Here is a 20,007-nt window from a genome sequence, read left to right on the forward strand (position 1 = left end):
ATGTAGAGTCATATCTCAAGAAACTGTGATTTTAAACACATTCTTAGCTCAATTTCTAGATTAGTTATGACGTCAAGAAATATATTGACAAAACAGCTCCAAGATAACGTGATTATTAATTAGATTATTACTACAGGATACCTAGATTGACAAAACAACTCAAAGAATAAAGTATTCTTGTTTTAGTTGGTGAATTAAATTATATTTTAACGTGTGATAAATATATCTGATTGATGTTAATCATTGAAGTAGCTGAATTAGATTATATTTTAACATGCGATATTGTATCTGATTGATGTTAACCCTTGAATTTAGCTGAATTAGATAATATTTTAACATATGATATTGTATCTGAATGATGTTAATCATTGAAGTAGCTGAGTTAGAGTAAACAATAAAGTGGGGGAACCTTTAGGACTTTAACTGAATTAGATTATATTTTAACGAGAGATCACTCACTGGTTGATGTTAATGTTTTTTTTTTATTTTTATATTTTAGATGATAGATATGATGAGGGAGTAAATGCTAAATCTAAAACAAGGAATGTAGATCGAGGTTATGGAATCGAAAATGCAGGTGACAACACAAGGGCAATAAGTAAAAAACCGTATCAAACAAATGGTGATCTGGACTTACTGTTTAAATTACCAGAACAGGACAGGAGAGATGAACAAATTAATAAAATCGAGTTTTCTAATCGTCAGCGGTTACGCGAAGTGAATGCAGAAGGATCTTATTTGGATAGTGTAGTGCAAAATCCATCCCAGAATTCTGTGGCTAATTTAACAGATAGTCGTGCACTTCGTGAAACAGAAGTTCGTTTTTTAAACACACATGTGCCAATTACAACACAATCAAACACTGCTAAAAATGGCGGACCAAAGTTAACGTATGTGGATGTACCGTTTCCTGGTCAGCATCATCGTAATGTACAACTGCCCGGCAACAAGTATTCTAATCAAATGGATTTACCTTTAGATTCTGGTGGAGCGTCTGCCGGAACCGATTCTACAAATAGTCGTGTCCGGCGGAAAAAAAGAGGATTAATAGATCTGCCTGAAGATAATGGTAAGAATTAGTATTAATATAACTCCGCCTTCATTCACCGGTATTTCTCTCACACTTGTATTTTTAAAGGCTCAATACCACTCTTGTTGTAACTGAATAATATGTCCCAATCTTTATTCTGGTGAACAAATTGTACTATTTTACAATATTCCAATTAATTGATGATACAAATTTCATCTTAACATACCTTATTTAAAAATTTTGAAAAATTCAACATAATGGTTTGAATCGTCTAACGTAAACCTTTTCAAATGAAACTTCGATTTAAAAATATTTTCGAACCCTCTGGACAAGTAAAATAGGATGTAATGGATAATTTACACTACAGGTAGGACACTTAAACATCTAGTACTTAGATAGAGATATTATTTATTTTCTGGAGCTTTCAAGCCAGCAAGAGTGTTACTGTCCCTTTAACCAACCTTTACAGTAGATTGCATTTTGTTGAAAAATCATTTTTTACGTCGATAGTGTCTTTGAATATGTTTTGAACCATTATCTGTCACTGTAACGCGGGTATCATTTAATCTTGTGTATTTATCACTTATTTCATTCACATTCATTCAATATCAATTGGGTCATTTAAAATACATAAAAATCATTTATAATCACCTAATTTGTACTTGTGTCCAGTTTAAAGCTTACCATTCAATTTTGATAATGAGTATCTAATTTACAAGCGTTTAATTTCTCGATTACAGTTCAGAAATTAACAACCCAATTGATTATTGATGTATAATGATTAAATTTTGAACAATGGTCAGGAAATTAAATACATGTACTTGTAAATTGAACACGCAAGTACAAATTAGATGGCTTTAAACGATTTTTATTCATTTTTAAACAAAGATTTGATATTAAACGAATGTGAAAGAAATTAGTGCTAGATACACAAGATTAAATGATACCTGGGTTAAAGTGTTTCCATTCACCTTTTTTTTAATTCACCAGATTTTCTCTCAAACAAATATTTTTCACCAACCTCTACCTTTATCTACAGTAAATTGCAAATTACATTTTGTTGAAAACATTTATTTTTTTACCCATATTATTGCCTTTGAAGAGTTTATGGTTTACAAAAATTACTTTGTGAAAATTTTTAAAACTTAATTGGAAATTTTAAATATTTACTAGTAGTTGACAGAAAATTGCAAATTGCATTTTGTTGAAAAATCATTTTTTTACCCATATTACTGCCTTTAAGCAGTTTATATCTGTCCATTTACAAAAAATTACTCTGTGAAAATTTTTAAAACTTAATTGGAGATTTTAAACATTGCGTAAATTTAGTTGACATTGATTTTAGAGGTAGCACAGACATGTACTACACTGTGTCAATAATTGTATTACATATATAAATTTCAAATTTTTTCAATGTCTAAGATGTTAAAGACGTTACTTTTTTTTTCAAAAAGAATTCATATATTCCAAGATGTTCATACATTGTACATGTACAGATACATAATGTACATGTACGTAAAAATTTAGTTGATCTCACACAACTACTCAAACTCAAATAGTATGTCAAGACTATTAATTTAAACACTTTTTCTTAAGGTTTGTTATTCAATGTCAAAACTAATGATCTGTTATTTGTCTGAATTATTTACTAACGTTAACTTATTTAAATCTTCCAATATCCAAAGAAATTGATTTGATACATATACATGTAGATTAATCTGATTTAAATGAACCAAAAATTGCTCTAAAATGTATATTTCAACTGATCAAATAGCATTTGAATATTTTTTTGGAAAATACAAAAGTAAAATATGCAAGCACTTTAAATCAACTTACATGTAAAATAATTTAATTGTGAAAAACACAACGCAATTACAACCAGTCTTTAAAAAAAAGATTACTACTAGTTTGATAACCCTGTGAGACACTTGACTGAGACAAGAAAAGTTACCAAAGGAATAGTAATTTAACATTTAATTCCTACAGAAAACTGGAAAACTAAGTACCGTAGCAGATCTTCTAATCCCCAAACTTTAAAACTTTTATAAAAACAAGATCAGACAGATTGCTAAGTTGATATTAATGAGCGTAGGTTCCTTCTTGTGGATTTATTTCAAGTACTCTGGTATCTACTGTCTTAATCCCCCTGTTGTGATGTGATACACCCATTTACTGGCCTGCTGTTTGATCTTGGAGATTAAACTAGTCTTTTTAAATAGGTAATACTTAATTGTATTAATCCTATTGTATACCTAAGTTACTACGCTTTGATTTTTTGATTTTTTATATAAATAAACAGTTATGCATACTCGAAGTTCTGATATGTTTTTGATTCAGATTTTTATCGTTATCCTACTTCAGGGGTCTTAAATTATTTGCAGAATGGTTTTATTTGATGTTAGATCTACAGACTAATGATTTTTTGATCTATGGTTTGATTGGCTGGTAGTTCTTTAAAAGTATAGAGTAAAAAAAGATCTTTCAAAATCAGAATTGATATATGTACATGTAGTAGTGTGTCTTGTCTATCCCATGAAGGTGGTCGTTTTGAAAAAAAAAAATGTTATGTTAAGAATATGGAAATGTAAAAAATATGATGAATCAGCTGACAAATATTGAGGGAATGGATATCAATGACAAAATTGGATATAGTTTATAATTTATATGTGAATGCTGTGATGGTCAGATCAAAAACCATTTTGTACTAGGTTCATGTAATTCAACTGGTTTACATACTGAGCTACAAAATGGCAAGGAACAGAAGTTTCAGGAGAAAAGTACGTGCAGTAGTAATAGGTACTGTACAGTTGACAAAATTTCTCTAATCATATCAACAAATGTTTAAGAAAAACTGGATTTGTACATGTAGAAAGTCTAAGGTCCTCTTTAAAAAAAATTTTTTTTATATCCAACATTTGGTATCATGACTTTGAGCAGCACCATAGATTAAACTATTAAAATTATTAAAAAATTTTGTAAAAGCTATTCAAATTAGATTTAAAATTATGATCTCAAACTCCCTTTAGCATTTAGATTAAAAAAAGAAAGTTTTTGATTAAAATATTATGTAATATACTGAGAGTTTATAAAACGTATTCATAACTTTCTTAAATATATGCTACATACATATATATGTATTTAATAGATTTTTCAAAAGAAATTTCAAATAAAAGTGGGTGTGTTCAACAAGTTCTTGTAGGTATTTATGTGATGTGATAATGGACAATTATTGATAATTTGCTGATAAATGATTAATAGTTGATAATAATAATAATGATTTGATTGATCTGAAATCATCTTTTATTCAAGAGATTATTGATCAGATATAAAGAAAAATACATGTGTAGAGTGTCCACATGTTAATATGTTTTATCATCGTGTATTATCATGGTTATTGACTTAATAAATGTATTTAACATTATCATATAGATGGAACACATTCCTACACTTACAAAAATGTGGGCATATCCTGCCTGGCAGCCACTTGTAAATGTATTATCACGGTTATTGACTGAATAAATGTATTTAACATTATTATATAGGTAGAACACATTCCTACCCTTACAATAATGCTGTGATTAATGGTTTGGTCATGATTACTAGAACAAATAAAATGTAGGCTACTTATTTGTGAGAACAAAACTGAAATTCCTGAAAATCAATTTTAACTTGAAATTCTGAGTTAGCAATGGTAAAATTCTGAGTTTTTTGGCAATGGTGAAATAATGAGTTGCTGATGGTAAAATCCTGAGTAGTTGATTATAAAATCAGTTGCCGATGGTAAAATACTGAGTTGCCGATTGTAAAATTCTGAGTTGCCGATGGTAAAATACTGAGTCGCCAATGGTAAAATACTGAGTTGCCTTTAAACCAGTGAGCAGGTAGCATAAAATGATCTTTTTACATTTGAAGAGTATTCACTTTTTAAAGAGATATTGGTATATAATATATACCAAAGAATATAGCCCAGTGTTTACTAGTATAGAATTATAATAAACTATTTTCAGATATTTTGTCCAAGTTAAAAGAGAAGATTAGACAACAACAATTAAATGCTTCATCTTCAGGTACGTATCTAAGAATATAGTTTCTGAAATCTATTAGAAAAAGCTGAAGGCTCCACCAATTCAAGTATGATCAACATGAAACTTAGCATGCATGTTCCTTGGACAATTGTGCATTAAAAATACATTATGGGAGATTAGATAAAGAGCTGGCAGTTCTCACTATTTAAAAACTAGATACAATGTAAAGGGAATTTTCTGAAAATTTCAATCAGATTGATCCACTCTAAACCAAGATTTTAGCGATTGGATTTTAGGCCTAGCCCTGATCATCATTACTAAAGTCGGTACCATAAAAAACATCTAGTCTTGAATTAAATCATGAATGAAAGTGGAGCAGCATAGGGGATTCTAATCCAGTAAACATCGCAGGCTAGGGATGAAATCGAGAGTTTATTATGATCTGGATAAGTTCATTAATGTCTAATTAATAATTTACATAACATTTAAGTCCTAAAGAGAGACCTTCAATTGGCAGATTTAGCTCTTGCATAATGTATCTTTAATTGGCAGACTTCGATTTTTGATATGTCGCCACAATTGCATGATGGCAGCAATGATGTCATGTTATGTACCATGTTCATATTGTCCATATTGTACTAACGTACCCGTTATGAGTGAAGATTAGTTTATAAATAATTCACGATAATTTTTTGTAGATACGAGCAGTAGAGATGATAGTCTATTATTAGATCATGGGAGGGGTGGGGTAGAACATGAACCCCATCATGTTATACACGATCCCTATGACCCTGTAAGTATGAGACCAGGAGCACACTGTGATGGTATGGAAAAACCTGCAATAACAAGGAAAATAGCACCTGTTGCATCCATGCCTAGTTATAAAGGTAAGTTCTTCTTTCACTCATTTTAAAATCACATATCACCATTTAAAGGACAATATTGGTGTCAGTATCACCATTTAAAGGACAATGTTGCTGTCAGCTGTTATCACATATGTGAAAGAACTGATTAAACAAATTCCAAATATAATTTTAACACAAAGATGCGTAACAAGGATTTGAAGAAACAGGAAGTGGTGCAAAAAATTTCTAAAGGAACAAGCGATAACAGATACACAATCGAATTTCAGCTAACTTATGTGTTGAAGACGAAAAATTGTTATATTAGACTGTGAGAGGATATCTGAAAATTCCCAAAACCATAACAATATAACAACTTTTCGTCTTCAAAGGAAGTAGTGAGCTGAAATTCGACCTTGTATCTGATGATCGCTTGTTCCTTCAGTCAGTTACATATACTTGTGTTTTAAATTTTGCGTCACTTTCCATTTTTCTTTAAATCTTCTTTATGCATCTGTTGTAGCAATGATCTCTGTGTTAAAATTATGTTTGGAATATGTTTAACCAGTTCTATCACATACATGTATGTGATAATGGCTGACACCAAAATTGTCCTTTAAAGTATTGAATATTGAGGAAGGTAAATATTTAAAAAGAAGATCATGTTTCATTTCTATCTGTATTTATAAAGAGGTGATGAATTGAAAATTTCAAAACTGTTTCGTCGGTGAAGTGTCAAAAGGATGTATCTAACAATTTCTAAAGATTAAGAAATAGAACCTTTTGCATTTCAAAATTTCCATAAATCAAGATACAACATTTGGACATATGATACCCAGAACAGTTCTAATTGGCATAGAGATACACAGCTTAGACAGAAATGTGCATATTAATTGGGAGATTTTAAAAATGAAAAAAAAGTGTATTTGACTAATTTCCCGAAATACACCCTTTTGACACTTCACCAACATTATAATATTTAGGTAAAATCTTTTGATGGGCTTCTTTTCAATCTTATTGAATCCGAGCTCAGACATTACGTGTAGCTGCCTTTGGTTTTATTGGGGTTTTTTATGTTCCATTATTAATTTAAAAAATAATCAGGATTACATTGTAGTTATAACACTAAGATTAAAATCTAAGAAATTCTTATGGGTTATACTATTAAAAGATATTAATAAAAAATAATAAGGATAGATGTACATGTACAGTATACATTACATTGTAGTTATAACACTAGGATTAAAATCTAAGATATTAATAAAAATACCACGATCCAATCAGTTGATATAGATCTAGTTAAAGTGGTGAATGGGTGGAGGTCTTTAACCTTGACCTTATGTCAATATTAATATACTTCATGATGAAAAACATGAAAATTAGAATACATATTAACTTGCTGTAGTAAAACATAGAAACATTATCTTAAACTTAAACATGCATTATGCAAGAGCTAAATCTGCCTATTGCAGGTCCTACTTTAGGCCTGAAATGTTATCTAAAGTATTAATTAGACATTAATTGACTGATCCAGGCCTTAATCAACTCTTGATGGTATCAGATTTCTCCGATATTAAATAGATTAGAATGGTTCAGCGATACTTTGATTTAATCAAATATGGAGGACCTAGTCTTGGCTTCGATCAACCAGTATGGTGGTAGAAATTATTGCACACGTCTGTCAAACCTTCAAAGGCTAATATCTTCGCTTGCAATAGAATAATTTGAATGAAATTTGCAAATTATTCATTTTACATCATCTACTTTTGAACTATTATAGCAAGAATGGCTAGTTCTCTATCTAAATCTTACATAATGTATCTTTAAAATACTGTTTTAATAAGAGGAGAAGTATGAAAAAGTATTCTGTACGCCCACCCAGGAATGAAATGGGGTTTAACGTCCTACTGTTCTGCTCCGATCTGGACTAATGAAGACGGACATATGCCATACAGTGTGCTATGAGGGAAATTTTGCCCGGACAGCTGCACTACGGCCTACACTTATATCTAATTCCAACTGTCAAGTGATCTTTTACAAGTATGCCAATGTGTACACAGGACCTCTTTTTATTGTCCCATGCGAACAACTAGACAGTTGTCCTTGTTAGGCCCTCCGTCCTGCATCACTGACAAGGGGGAACCATGACGGAAAATCTGGATTAACTTTCTCGGCCACCCGACCTCCAGGCTAGCGAGCCAGCGTCTTACCCACTTAACCACCGTGACTCCTGGGTTTCCAGGAACCACCGAAGATATCTTTATGAATATTTGTACACACATCTTTCTATACCTTAATGGGGCGCCCACTCGATCCAAATAGCAATATTAGGATGCCTGGTACATGTGCTATTTGCTGTACACCTTTATAAAATGTACAATGTACATGTACATACGCAAACAAAACATGTGTAAGGGCATGCTCCTTTTATTGTTGTATTTTGAGATAAAGTTCCAGTGCTGAGATTGTTCTTTTGGTTGGAAAGAAATAATGCACTAAACCCTTGATAATTGAAATTCAAAATCAGAATAGGCTGTAGGGTTATTGTCTGGGAAAAATGTCCCTCATAGCACACTGCACTACGTATGCTCTTTATCGCGTGTTTGATCCCTGCATTGGCTGAGAAAGTTCATCAGGATTTTCCCGCGTAGCGCCGCTGTCCGGGCAAAAATTCCCTCATAGCTCACTGTATGGCGTACGCCCGTCTTCATTAGTCCAGTCGGAGTACAACTGTAGGACGTTAAATATCATTTCTTCATTACTCTTATTAATGTTAATCTCCATTTTAGTGCATTTGCCTTTTAAGCCTTCTATATAATCAAACTGTGCTGTATCTAGGCAACATTTAATAATTCTTTAACATCAAAACACACGAATGACATATCCGTACTTAAATATTGTTACATAGTTATTTATGAAAGACTTGTTTGTGTTTAAATAGAGTCGTGACCCACCTTTTTATTTTAAGTTTCGAAACCTTTATCATGAAATATGATTGAATATTTGTATACATACAAACAAGGTATAAATCACACTTGATTGATAATCCACCTACGTTATATACTACATGTACTTACCTGTACTTTTATATACCTACGCTATATACTTACATTCATACACTATTTATTACATTCTTTCAATGGTATTTAGTAATTGAACTGGAATAAACAGGTCACAATTCTATGGAATACAATTACTGCTTATTATAACTGAGCGACGTTTCAACTAGGCTTCTCTAGTCGTTGTCTCGTTAGAGAAGCCTAGTTTAAACATCCCTCAGTAATAGCGGTAATTGTATTCCATAGAATTGTCAACTGTATATTTCATAGTATACCTGTATATTTACTACATTCTTCTAAATAAATAAAATGATAATGTGTACTTTAATTTGTATTAAGAAATTTACTGTATTATACAACTAGGGCTTAATTAAACATACATTATGCAAGAGCTAAATCTGCCTATTGCAGGTCTTTCTTTAGGCCTGAGTAATGATGATTGAGGCTAGGCCCAAAATTCAATCACTCAATTCCAGGTTCAGATTTGATCAATTTGACTGAAACTTTCAGCAAATTCCCTTTCCATTATCTAGTTTTTAACTATTATAGTGAGAAGTGCGAGCTCTTTATCTAATCTCCCATAATGTATCTTTAAGTCGTAATCCATTATAATTTTTTTTAGTATGAAATAAGTGTGTAAAGCTATTAGAACTGATCCTTTAATATTTGTTTTTTTATAGTATTTTAGTATTTGGATGGTATTTTTAGTATTTGGGTGATATTTTAGTATTTGGTATTCAATGTCGATTTGAACTAATAGAATTTGATATGTTTTTTGTCTTCTATGATACACTGATCGATTTCGCTTTTTATGAGATTTTTATGAATCACGTTATTGAAAATTCTCTTTGATATTTTTAATTAAAGGGAATATTTAATTTTGAATAATGAATTTGAATATTCGAATAGTAAGATCTGTATTTAATTTAAATCCTTGGGATTAAAATTAAGTATGTTATGCAGTAAGTTACAAATTATGCCACCATGTTAATTTCTACTTTGAATGAAGGTTGATAACCTTATGAATATTTCTAAAATATGAAGTGTGTAGTTTAGGATATGATTTCAATTTCCAGGTACTTTATAAGTAGGGAAATGTGCATTGTTAAGATAAAGAGAGCTTATTCTTGCTGAAGTGCATATTCAGATATGTTTTCAGTTATAAGTCATACAATCACAATACTGTCAAAGATTTAAAAATGCATTATGTAAGAGTTTATTATAGAGCTGGTCGTTCGTGATATAATAGATACATGTATTAAAAATTGATATATTGAAAATTTCAGTCAACTAAATTATTCTGTGTGAAGTTATGAATGGTTGAAGTTTTAACAATAAATAGCCTAAATTGTTTCAAGTGTCTATTGCAAAGTCTTGATTTTAAAGCAATCCAATCCAAGTCTCTGATTAATGGCAGGCATTGTTCCACTCAATATCTTAAGAGTCGGGTTGGATGGCCAAATGGTTAGCGCATGTGTGCTGTATCATAAGGTCTATCATTGACTCAACTGGCGTGGTTTCGATTAACAGGTTTTACATGTCAAGGAGTAGGTCGTCTCACTCGTCTGTCCAACCTCATGGGTTTTCTCTGGGTCCTCCGGTTTCCTTACACTGCTAAAGACCACTACGCTCAAACAAATGATTGAAATAGAATTGAACCATATTAGTACAAAAATGACCTGGTTTGTGTCAAGTGGACGATAAACCTCATTTCTCTCTCTCAATATCCTAAGCCATTTGATTGCCTAGAGATTTAATTATTAACTTTTCATGTGAATAAATGTTTATAATAATAATTTATATAACATTTGAAGTTAGAAAAAAGACATTTACAATACTGGCATAATGCTTCTTTAAGATGTCTGATAATAAAAACATTGGGAAGTCAATGATGTAAAAGGTAATTTCAGCCTGATATTGTTTGAAGTCAATGATATATAAAAGGTTATTTTAGCTTGATATTATTTGATGTTGCAGGTTTTAGTGATATAACAACAGATAACAACCCACCCCGTCCTGTATCTCAGTCCGTTATAGTCAAGAAAAAGGTGAAGAAACCAGCAGTCAACATACAGCCTCGTAAATATGAAATGTATGGTAAGTAAAGGGTACATTAATTAACATTGTTGTCAGTGGTGAAGGACTGTGGGTCTGGCAAGCAAAAAGTGTCTAGTTGTGCAGATAGGACTGAAAATTGAGGTAGACTTGTTTTTGTTCATGTAAAAGAATCCATTACACTTATAATTTGATGAAACACCACTGTCCGAGCAAAACTTCTCTCAAAACACTCTAATTAACACTATTGTCAGTGGTGAAGGACTATCAGCCTGGCAAGCAAAAAGTGTCTAGTTGTTCAGATAGGACAAAAAATTTAGGTAGACTTGTTTTTGTTCATTTAAAAGAATCCATTACACTTATAATTTGATGAAACACCACTGTCCGAGCAAAACTTCTCTCAAAACACTCTAAAAAGGGTGTATGCCCTCCTTCATTAGCCAAGTTGGTGCAAAACAGTAAGAATTTAAACCCCATTTCATTCATTCATTTTAATTTTATTTTATTTTATCCAGAAACTGATCATTTATTCAACATATGGTCTTAGATAAGTCATTACAAATTTAGTCCCAAAATGACCTAGTTTGTGTCGAGTGGACTTATACGCCATTTCTCTCTCTTTCTCTCACATTCTGTTTTGTTCGATGGAATTGTAAGATAGTCTTCCTATATGCACATCTTATATTTATATGGGGGGGTTTGGATGGCCGAATGGTTAGCACATGTGTGCTGTATCATGAGGTCAGTCATTGAGTCAACTGGCCTGGTTTCGATTCACTGGTTGTATGTGACAAGGAGTAGGGTCGCCTCTCTCTCTCTCTCTCTCTCTCTCTCTCTCTCTCTCTCTCTGTATTTATATGCATGATTATTTTGATTGTTTTCTTTTGCTTAGATTATCCAAGTGGTGGTGACTCCGGTTTATCGTCATCAGAAAAACCTAAAAAACCTACCAGAGTTGTCGCCCATGATCGCAAGAACACTCATGCTTCAAATGGTATGTTTTATTGTTTTGATTGTTTATTACTAAAACCGAGGTCCCGTGTATACATTGGCGTGCAGATTAAAGATCCTCTGGCAGTCGTAATTTAATATAAGAGTAGGCCGTAGCACCACTGCAGGCAAAATTTTGCTCATAGCACACTGTATGGCAGAACAGTAGGACGTTAAACCCTATTTCATCTGTTTATTACTACACGATTAGTAGAGGTCGTTCTTGGGACAGGTTATGCATTTTGTTTTTAGAACACCTGAAACTAGTGAAACCGATAGATGGTAGATAAGTTACTAAATATATGACAACAAACATCTTTAACAACAACAACATTATTACCAAGTAAAGTTTCCACGGCTTTTTCATCAGTAACAGTATGCAATGTATATTTTCAATCTTGATTAAAACACAGATCATATTTCGTTTCGTTTCGTTTTTATAGTTCAAAATTTTGTTTTACTTGTCTTTACAACACTAGGATCTGGAAGAGTTGTTATCATTGACTTGTTCTGAATGGTGTGAGGAATTAGCTAATGAAACAGTCTGTTATGGCGAGCTTTAGGCGTGTTTTGCACGGAACTGTGGGTAATCCACTAGTAACATCAATGCTGATTGGTTAATTAAATGTCTAACATCATAGGGTCAAAGGCCGCTCGTATGACCTCTGACACGACCTCTATCGCTACAACATGTCAGATCTTCATGTAGTTTAGGCCATCGAAAGTATAAAAAAACGAAACGAAATATTGATCTGTATTTTTAATCAGTTTGTGTATATTTTAATTGTAAAATGGATTCTGCTCTATTAAAAAGTCAAAGAAAGATGTCATTTCCCCAATAATAAAGGCATGGAAACCAATTTGAACTGCAAAAGAGGTTGTAATTGTAAATTCTAAAATTAAGAATAATTTTGATTATGTTGTAAAAAAAAATGAATAATTATATTTACAGATATAATAACAACATCATCATGGCGTGCTGGTCAAGAATTGATACGACAGAAATTAGGTCCTTCGCGAACCAGAAAAACCTCAAGTGAAACTCAGAAAAAAGATGTGGTGCAACCCGAAGAACAGCGAAGACCTGATGGGGCCGAAGGTCACGACCTCTGGCAACCAGTGGGGTCAAGTAATACGGGTACAACTGGTTTAGAAGTGAAGAAAGTAAAAGTAGGGTTAGCTCAAGAAACCCAGAAAATGTTAGAAGATTTACATAGAGATACCTCAGATGACGATGTACATAATAAAAACACCAAAAATGTTCGAAGTAGACCTGCAGTGAAAAGAAAAGCTCCAAAACAGACAGGTAGCTATACATTTTGAAAGCCCGTCTTCATTAGCCCATTTTGGAGCAGAACAGTAGAACGTTAAACCACATTTCATTTCATTTCACATTTTGAATGCCTCCATCAATCAAGTGGGGACTAGGATGGCCAAATGGTTAGCATGTATGCTCTGTATCATAAGGTCTGTCATTAAGTCAACTAGCAGGGTTTCGATTCTCTGTTTGTATGTGACAAGGAGTAGGATCGCATGTCCAACCTCATGGGTTTTCTCCGGGTCCTCCGGTTTCCTCTCACTGCTAAAGAACCCTACGTGCAAGCGAATTATTGAAATAAAATTGAACAATGGGTTAGTCCCATAATGACCTAGTTTGTGTCAAGTGGAAGTTAAACCCCATCTCTCTTTCTCTCTCTCTCTCTCTCTCTCTCTCTCTCTCTCTCTCTCTCTCTCTCTCTCTCTCTCTCAATCAAATGAAAATCAACACAGTAGTAAAAACTGTACGACACTCAAAACCCCAAGTTTCTTTGAAGGATGTTACAATGGCTTGAGATCATTCTAAATGAATAATGATTAATAATGTATACTCAATTTTTTTATTTTTTTAACGCCATTTTGGAATTCTTGTATTTAGAACCTGAGAAACAACAACAAGCTGTATCTGCCAAACAACGACATTATGACCAAGAAGAGGTGAGGAAGTTTATTGCCAAACAAAGAGCGGAGAGACAAAAGCGGAAGAAAGAGGAAGAGAAAAGGGAATTGACCGAACACGAGAAACGGAAACGTCACTTAGAAGAGCTTTGCACAAAACGTAAATCTAGTACACAGAAAGCCAGTACAGCAACGGCCAGTAAATCAAAACAACGAACACGTCAAAGATCTAGACGACCAACATCAGAAGAACACATAGAGAGAAGATTAGTAAGTTGACAAATAGTTGTGGTATGAATATTTTATTCAGAACACATTATGCTATATATAATATAAAGAATATTTGTAGTTGATGTCTGTCAAAGGGAATGGAAGCTTATTCCTGAAGCTGATAAATGACATCTGGGGACCAAATTCCGGCCCCCATTAACCCCAACTAAAATTGTCCGATGAGCAAAATTTGAAAAATTGTTCATACCAACTAACTAATCTGTCAGAAATACTCTTGTTTTAGTTCTGTTGAAAAATTTGAGCATTTCCCCTTTAATGATCCATGTGCTTAATTATTTTTCCATTCAAAAGATTCTCCTATAGTGTATTCACTCACAGCCATGTGCTTATGTACAAAGCATACAGATTAGCAATTAAAGCACACGGTGATAGTATGTTTATTAACAGTGGCTGAAAGTTCCCCCTATATTATAATATCATTATAACATTATATTAAACAAATTAACACATTAGAATAAAATAAAGATGAGAGTACCTGCGTCGAAACGTCGCTAGTAAAATAAACCAGTACTTGTTATCCATAGTGTTTAGAAGCCACAGTGGCTAAGTGGGTAAGACACTGTCTCGCTAGTCTGGACGTCGGGTGATCAATCCTTGCATTGCCCGAGGAAGTTCATTGGGATTTTCCAACGTGGTTTCCCCTTGTCAGTGGTTCAGGATGGAGGGCCTGACAAGGACAGCTGTCTAGTTGTTTGGATGGGACGGAAAATCGAGGTCCCATGTATACATTGGCATGCACGGAAAACATCGCTTGGCAGTTGGATTCGATATAAAAGTAGACCACAGTGCCAAAATTTCCCTCATAGCACACTGCATGGCTTATGTCCGTCTTCATTAGCCCAGTCGGAGCAAAACAGTAGGACATTAAACCCCATTTTATTTCATTTTCGTTATCCATATAAATGTGTAGTGTTATACTATGAATAAAATTATGTATGGATTAACAATTACTACTACTGGTTTATTAACATGCAACATTTCAATTTTATCATTATATGAATTTCACTCTTCAATCACTAAAAGATAATTGGTGAAATTTGGAATATAAAGTGATTGCTGATTGTGTTTTAGATATGTGGAGAATCTGATAAAGAGAATCAAGATACTCACAATAATACAGCTCCTGATCTAGATGATGACAGCTCCACTTTAACAGGTGATACAGAGGATGAAACAACTCCTGTTACTACACCAAGGTAACATAAACTTACTCTTTATATACTCTAGATATACTAGAGATTCTCAAGCAACTTCTCTTCCTTTAAAATCCTAAAAGATCAGGCCCCAGTTTCACAAAGAATTCTCAGAATTAAGTTAAGAATTTGCTCAACTTTCAGTCACTTTTTATAAGAAATATCTTTGATCCAGAAACACAAAACTTTGCATGTGGTTTCGTAGTGATGTATTTCATACATTAAAACAATAAAAGTTTTATAAAGAGCAAACAATTTTGAGTAAATTCTTAGTTAATTTTGAGAATACTTTGTGAACTTGGGGCCAGGCTTCCCTCCTGCCCTTTTTGAACTATATAGGTCAAAATTCTATGGAATACAATTACTGCTTATTACTGAGCGACTTTTAATAATGACTAGAGAAGGCTTGTAATAAGCAGTAATTGTATTCCATAGAATTGTGACCTGTACCAGTTTAATTACTAAATGCCATTGAAATAACTATTGAACTAGTACCAGACACTGCATCAGTCTTTAAAACACAGCTAAAACTTAAATCTGTGCCAGATAGAATGATAAAGACACCAGAGGAATTGTGCCTGAATTTGTGTCTAATGCTGTCTGTGACCGGTGCCTCATTTCTAAGCGTATGTGACAAGGAGTAGGGTCGTCTGTCCAACCTCGGGGTTTTCTCCGGGTTCTCCGGTTTCCTCCCACTGCTAAAGCCCCCTACGCGCAAGCGAATTATTGAAATAAAATTAAACGATATGTTAGTCCCGAAATTACCTAGTTTGTGTCGAGTGGACATTAAACCCCATCTCTCTCTCTCTCTCTCTCTCTCTCTCATTTCTAAGCTTGTTCATGATATATTATTATCAGATGATTTAATAGAGCATATACAAAAACATTGCAGCAGTTTCCTGTTATCGGGAGAAAACCCACACTGTGTGTGATCAAACCTCATGGGTTTTCTCTGGGTCCTCCAGTTTCTTCCCACTGCTAAAGACCACTATGCGCAAGCAAACTATTGATTGAAATAAAATTGAACCATATGTTAGTCCCAGAATGACCTAGTTTTGTGTCGAGTGGATGTTAAACATCATTTCTTTCTCTCGGTTAATTTGTAGTGAATCTTATCTGATCAATGAGGTTACTAGCCTTCATAACATCTAAAGAATCGAATGTAACAATTACAATGCCAAGATGTCTGGGTTTCTGTTTCTTTTCTGTTAAGTTGTATTGAAAATAACAAATTGTTAATTCCATGTCTTGTCTACTGCTCCACAGAAACTCTTGTATTCATTCAGAATTTCTAAATTTGTTTTTATTCAGGGCTGAAAAGAAAACAGAAAGTAAAACTGATGGTGCTAAGCCCAAACTCCTTGATCCCAAATTTAGCGTGAATGTTGATGAGGCTCTGTCAAGGTTTTCTGAAGTTGTAAAGCAACGAAAGGCTCAAGCAGGGTTGTTGGCAGACTCTAGCTATCAACCACCTACCTTACCTACAGCGGACACGGAACCTGATCTTTATCAACGAAAACAGGCTATTAAAGACATGGCCAGTAGTCTACGAAGTCGACTTAAAGCCAGTTCACAAATTGATAATAATCCAACTGATAGTCATGTTACATTTCATTGTAAGTACAGCATATACTTTGGAATGATCATCTTTGACATGCAAGATCCAGTGGCTCGCTAAAGAGCTCCTCACTAACTAAGGGGATTTGATACCATTGTTGGCCAGGAAAATTTATTGTCTTTCATACCATCAGAACAACTAGATATCTTTCCTTGGCAGGCCCCCTATTTTGAACTATCTCGGGCAACACCAGGATTCAACCCGGAGCTCTGGCTTAATGAGGTAGCAGCATTGTTATTGTCCGATTGGAACTAATAGATGCCCCTCCTTGCCAGGTTCTCCGTAATACACTATTGACATAGGAAAATCAGACTGGAACATCACAAGGAACTGTCTTGACCAACACCAGGATTCAATCCAGGAGCTCCTGGTTAGTGAGCTAGTGGCCTACTCATTGATCCATCATGGCTCCGCCTTTAAAACTCTTAGCTTTAATGTTAAATAAAGATCTTCTATGTATGTTTTGATAGTACTGTATATTGTTATTATTGTAGCCTCCGTACCAACTACAAGTAATGATAATAACATTTAGCTTTAATGTTAAATAATAAGTTGTTCTGTATATTGTTATTATTATAGCCTCCGTACCAACTACAAGTAATGAAAATAAAGAATATGCTAGTAGATATGATCGTCTAGTAGGTAAAACAGAAGACCTCTTCACAACTAATGTTCATTTACCAGGTAAATATCTTAACACTTTTAACTCTTTGATCGGCCTTTACCATGGGTTTCTGGGATTAAGATGTTTGACGAATCAATAGAATTTGTATTGTTGGGCCTATATGTTGCTTCCTTGATTTTCTTAAATATTCTACTGTCGGGTGCTAGTTGTAATCACAATTAATTGGAAGCAAACAAATGAAGATTGCAGCTGCACACAGCATTATCACAGCTGGAAGTATTGCCCCTTTTGTTCAAAGGACTAACATATTTATTTCAAAAAGATTAGATGTGTTTTGTTGGTTTTTGGGGTTTTTTTTTTTATCAATCTAATCTAAACAATGTGTGGATGTTATTGTATTGTGTAATTTGAGTAAAAGAATTTCATGAATTCACGAAGTCTGATTTATTTGTATAAAATCTAATCAATAATAAAATTTTATTTACATCACTATGCTACTATTTTGTTAATATTAACCATCTTTTCAATTTTCTAGGTACTCAGGATTTAGCTAAACGAGCTAGAGAGGTTTTAGAAGAGAATTATCAGAAAGAGGCTGCCATACGTATCCAGTCAGCATATAGAGGTCATTCGGCTAGAAGAAGTTTAGATATGACATCACCAAATCATCCACATTCTAACACAGCACAGAGAAAACATAGATCTGTAAGTAATTCTTTAGTGTCATTTAGAGATTATAGATATAACAAAATGGGATTTAACTTCACTCGACACAAACTAGGTCATTCGGGACTAACATATGGTTCTATTATATTTTAAAAATTTGCTTGCGTGTATGAGTCTTTAGCAGTGGAAGGAAACCGGAGGACCCGGAGAAAACCCACGAGACGAGGTTGGACAGGCGATCCTACTCCTTGTCACATACAACTGGGGAATCGAAACCCTGCCAGTTGACTCATTGTTGAGGTAATATTGACGTTAGGGTTATTTGCATTATTTAAAAAACTTATGAAGCTTTTCCGGTGACCTTAAAGTATATATATTTAAAATTTAAATCTTGTATTTTGATATATGAAGTACTTGTTGTTACAGGAAGATGATGATTCCGAATTAACGCCAACATCAACATTTAGTGAAGTTACACCAGATTCAGAAAATGATTCATTACAATTATTACATCCAAAGGTAAAAATACTTTATATTAGACTAGAAACTAAAATATAATGACACTCCATTAATAAAGTTAAAAATGGTTGGACAGCTTCATGTTAAAGACAATTCTATCAACACAACACAAGTCGATAAAGTAAAAAAAAAACCTGAGGCTCTGCCAAGTTTTTTTTACTTTATCAACGAGTGTTGATATTTTTTGATATCAAAAAAGACGAGTAGGAGATTTTACTTATCACTCAATCCTTTCTTACATGCACAAATAAATAAGTATAATTCTTTGCTATAGATTTCACTTTACTGAACCTGATTACATAACGGCGTAGTGATACATCATTTTTTGACAGCAATTCAACCATTGCAAAGTCCTTTCTATTGACGCAGTGTTTCCATCAAAGTCAAATAAATAAAAATAGTTCCTTTTTAATAAGAAAGAAGTTATTTTTAATTAAAAATGAACTGTTCTTTGAAAATAAAAAAAAAATAGTTCCTTTTTGATTGACCAATCAACTTATGAAATTTACCACACATGCGACATCTACTGTAGAATGTATTATTGAGTGATAAAGTTGTATATCATTTAGCTCTTAAAATAATTTATTTATTTCTATCTATTTATAGAGAAAAGATAAGAGACATTCACCTGTCGGTGGTGCTTGTTATAATCCTCCCAATAAATACAAGTGGGAGGGACCTAAATCAGATCCTTATAGTGTCATGAATGTACTAAATCGCAGATCTAAACATAGTAAAGGTAATGTATAAAATCTTTCTGTAAACATCCCACTTTTATTTAAATCTACAGCATATTTGTCAATATTTTCATAAAATTGTTCAGGTTAAATTCAAGAATATCACCAATTTGTAGGCTGTAGATGAAGATGTGCATATTTTCTGGATAATACTTATTCAGTTAACCACGGTGGCTAAGTGGGTAAGACGCTGGCTCGCTATCCGGAAGATCGGGTGTTCGATCCCTGCATTGGCCAAGAAAGTTCATCAGGATTTTCTGACGTGGTTTCCCCTTGTCAGTAGTGCAGGACAAGGACAGCTGTCTAGTCATTCAGATGGGACGAAAAACCATCTGTTACGGCGACTTCTTGACATGCCATGCACAGAACTGTGGGTAAACCTCTAGAAACGTCAACACTGATTGATTAATCAATGTCTGACG

The 20,007-nt window shown here is 33.4% G+C and overlaps 1 protein-coding gene across 1 annotated transcript in view; it reads left to right on the plus strand.

The window, feature by feature from the left end:
* LOC126812203 (centrosome-associated protein 350) overlaps positions 1-20,007 on the plus strand; it is a 52,244-nt gene that overhangs the window by 10,472 nt on the left and 21,765 nt on the right. The window contains exons 3-15 of the mRNA XM_056102094.1: positions 500-1,069; positions 5,038-5,097; positions 5,754-5,942; positions 10,934-11,053; positions 11,904-12,005; positions 12,954-13,307; positions 13,917-14,206; positions 15,299-15,423; positions 16,732-17,036; positions 17,618-17,722; positions 18,199-18,368; positions 18,756-18,848; positions 19,455-19,587. Of these exons, the coding sequence (XP_055958069.1) occupies positions 964-1,069; positions 5,038-5,097; positions 5,754-5,942; positions 10,934-11,053; positions 11,904-12,005; positions 12,954-13,307; positions 13,917-14,206; positions 15,299-15,423; positions 16,732-17,036; positions 17,618-17,722; positions 18,199-18,368; positions 18,756-18,848; positions 19,455-19,587 (2,152 nt within the window). The 5' untranslated portion in view covers positions 500-963. The remainder of the gene's footprint in view (positions 1-499; positions 1,070-5,037; positions 5,098-5,753; positions 5,943-10,933; positions 11,054-11,903; positions 12,006-12,953; positions 13,308-13,916; positions 14,207-15,298; positions 15,424-16,731; positions 17,037-17,617; positions 17,723-18,198; positions 18,369-18,755; positions 18,849-19,454; positions 19,588-20,007) is intronic.

This window comes from Patella vulgata, chromosome 1, assembly GCF_932274485.2.
Source record: "Patella vulgata chromosome 1, xgPatVulg1.2, whole genome shotgun sequence".
NCBI classification, from domain to species: Eukaryota; Metazoa; Mollusca; class Gastropoda; family Patellidae; genus Patella; species Patella vulgata.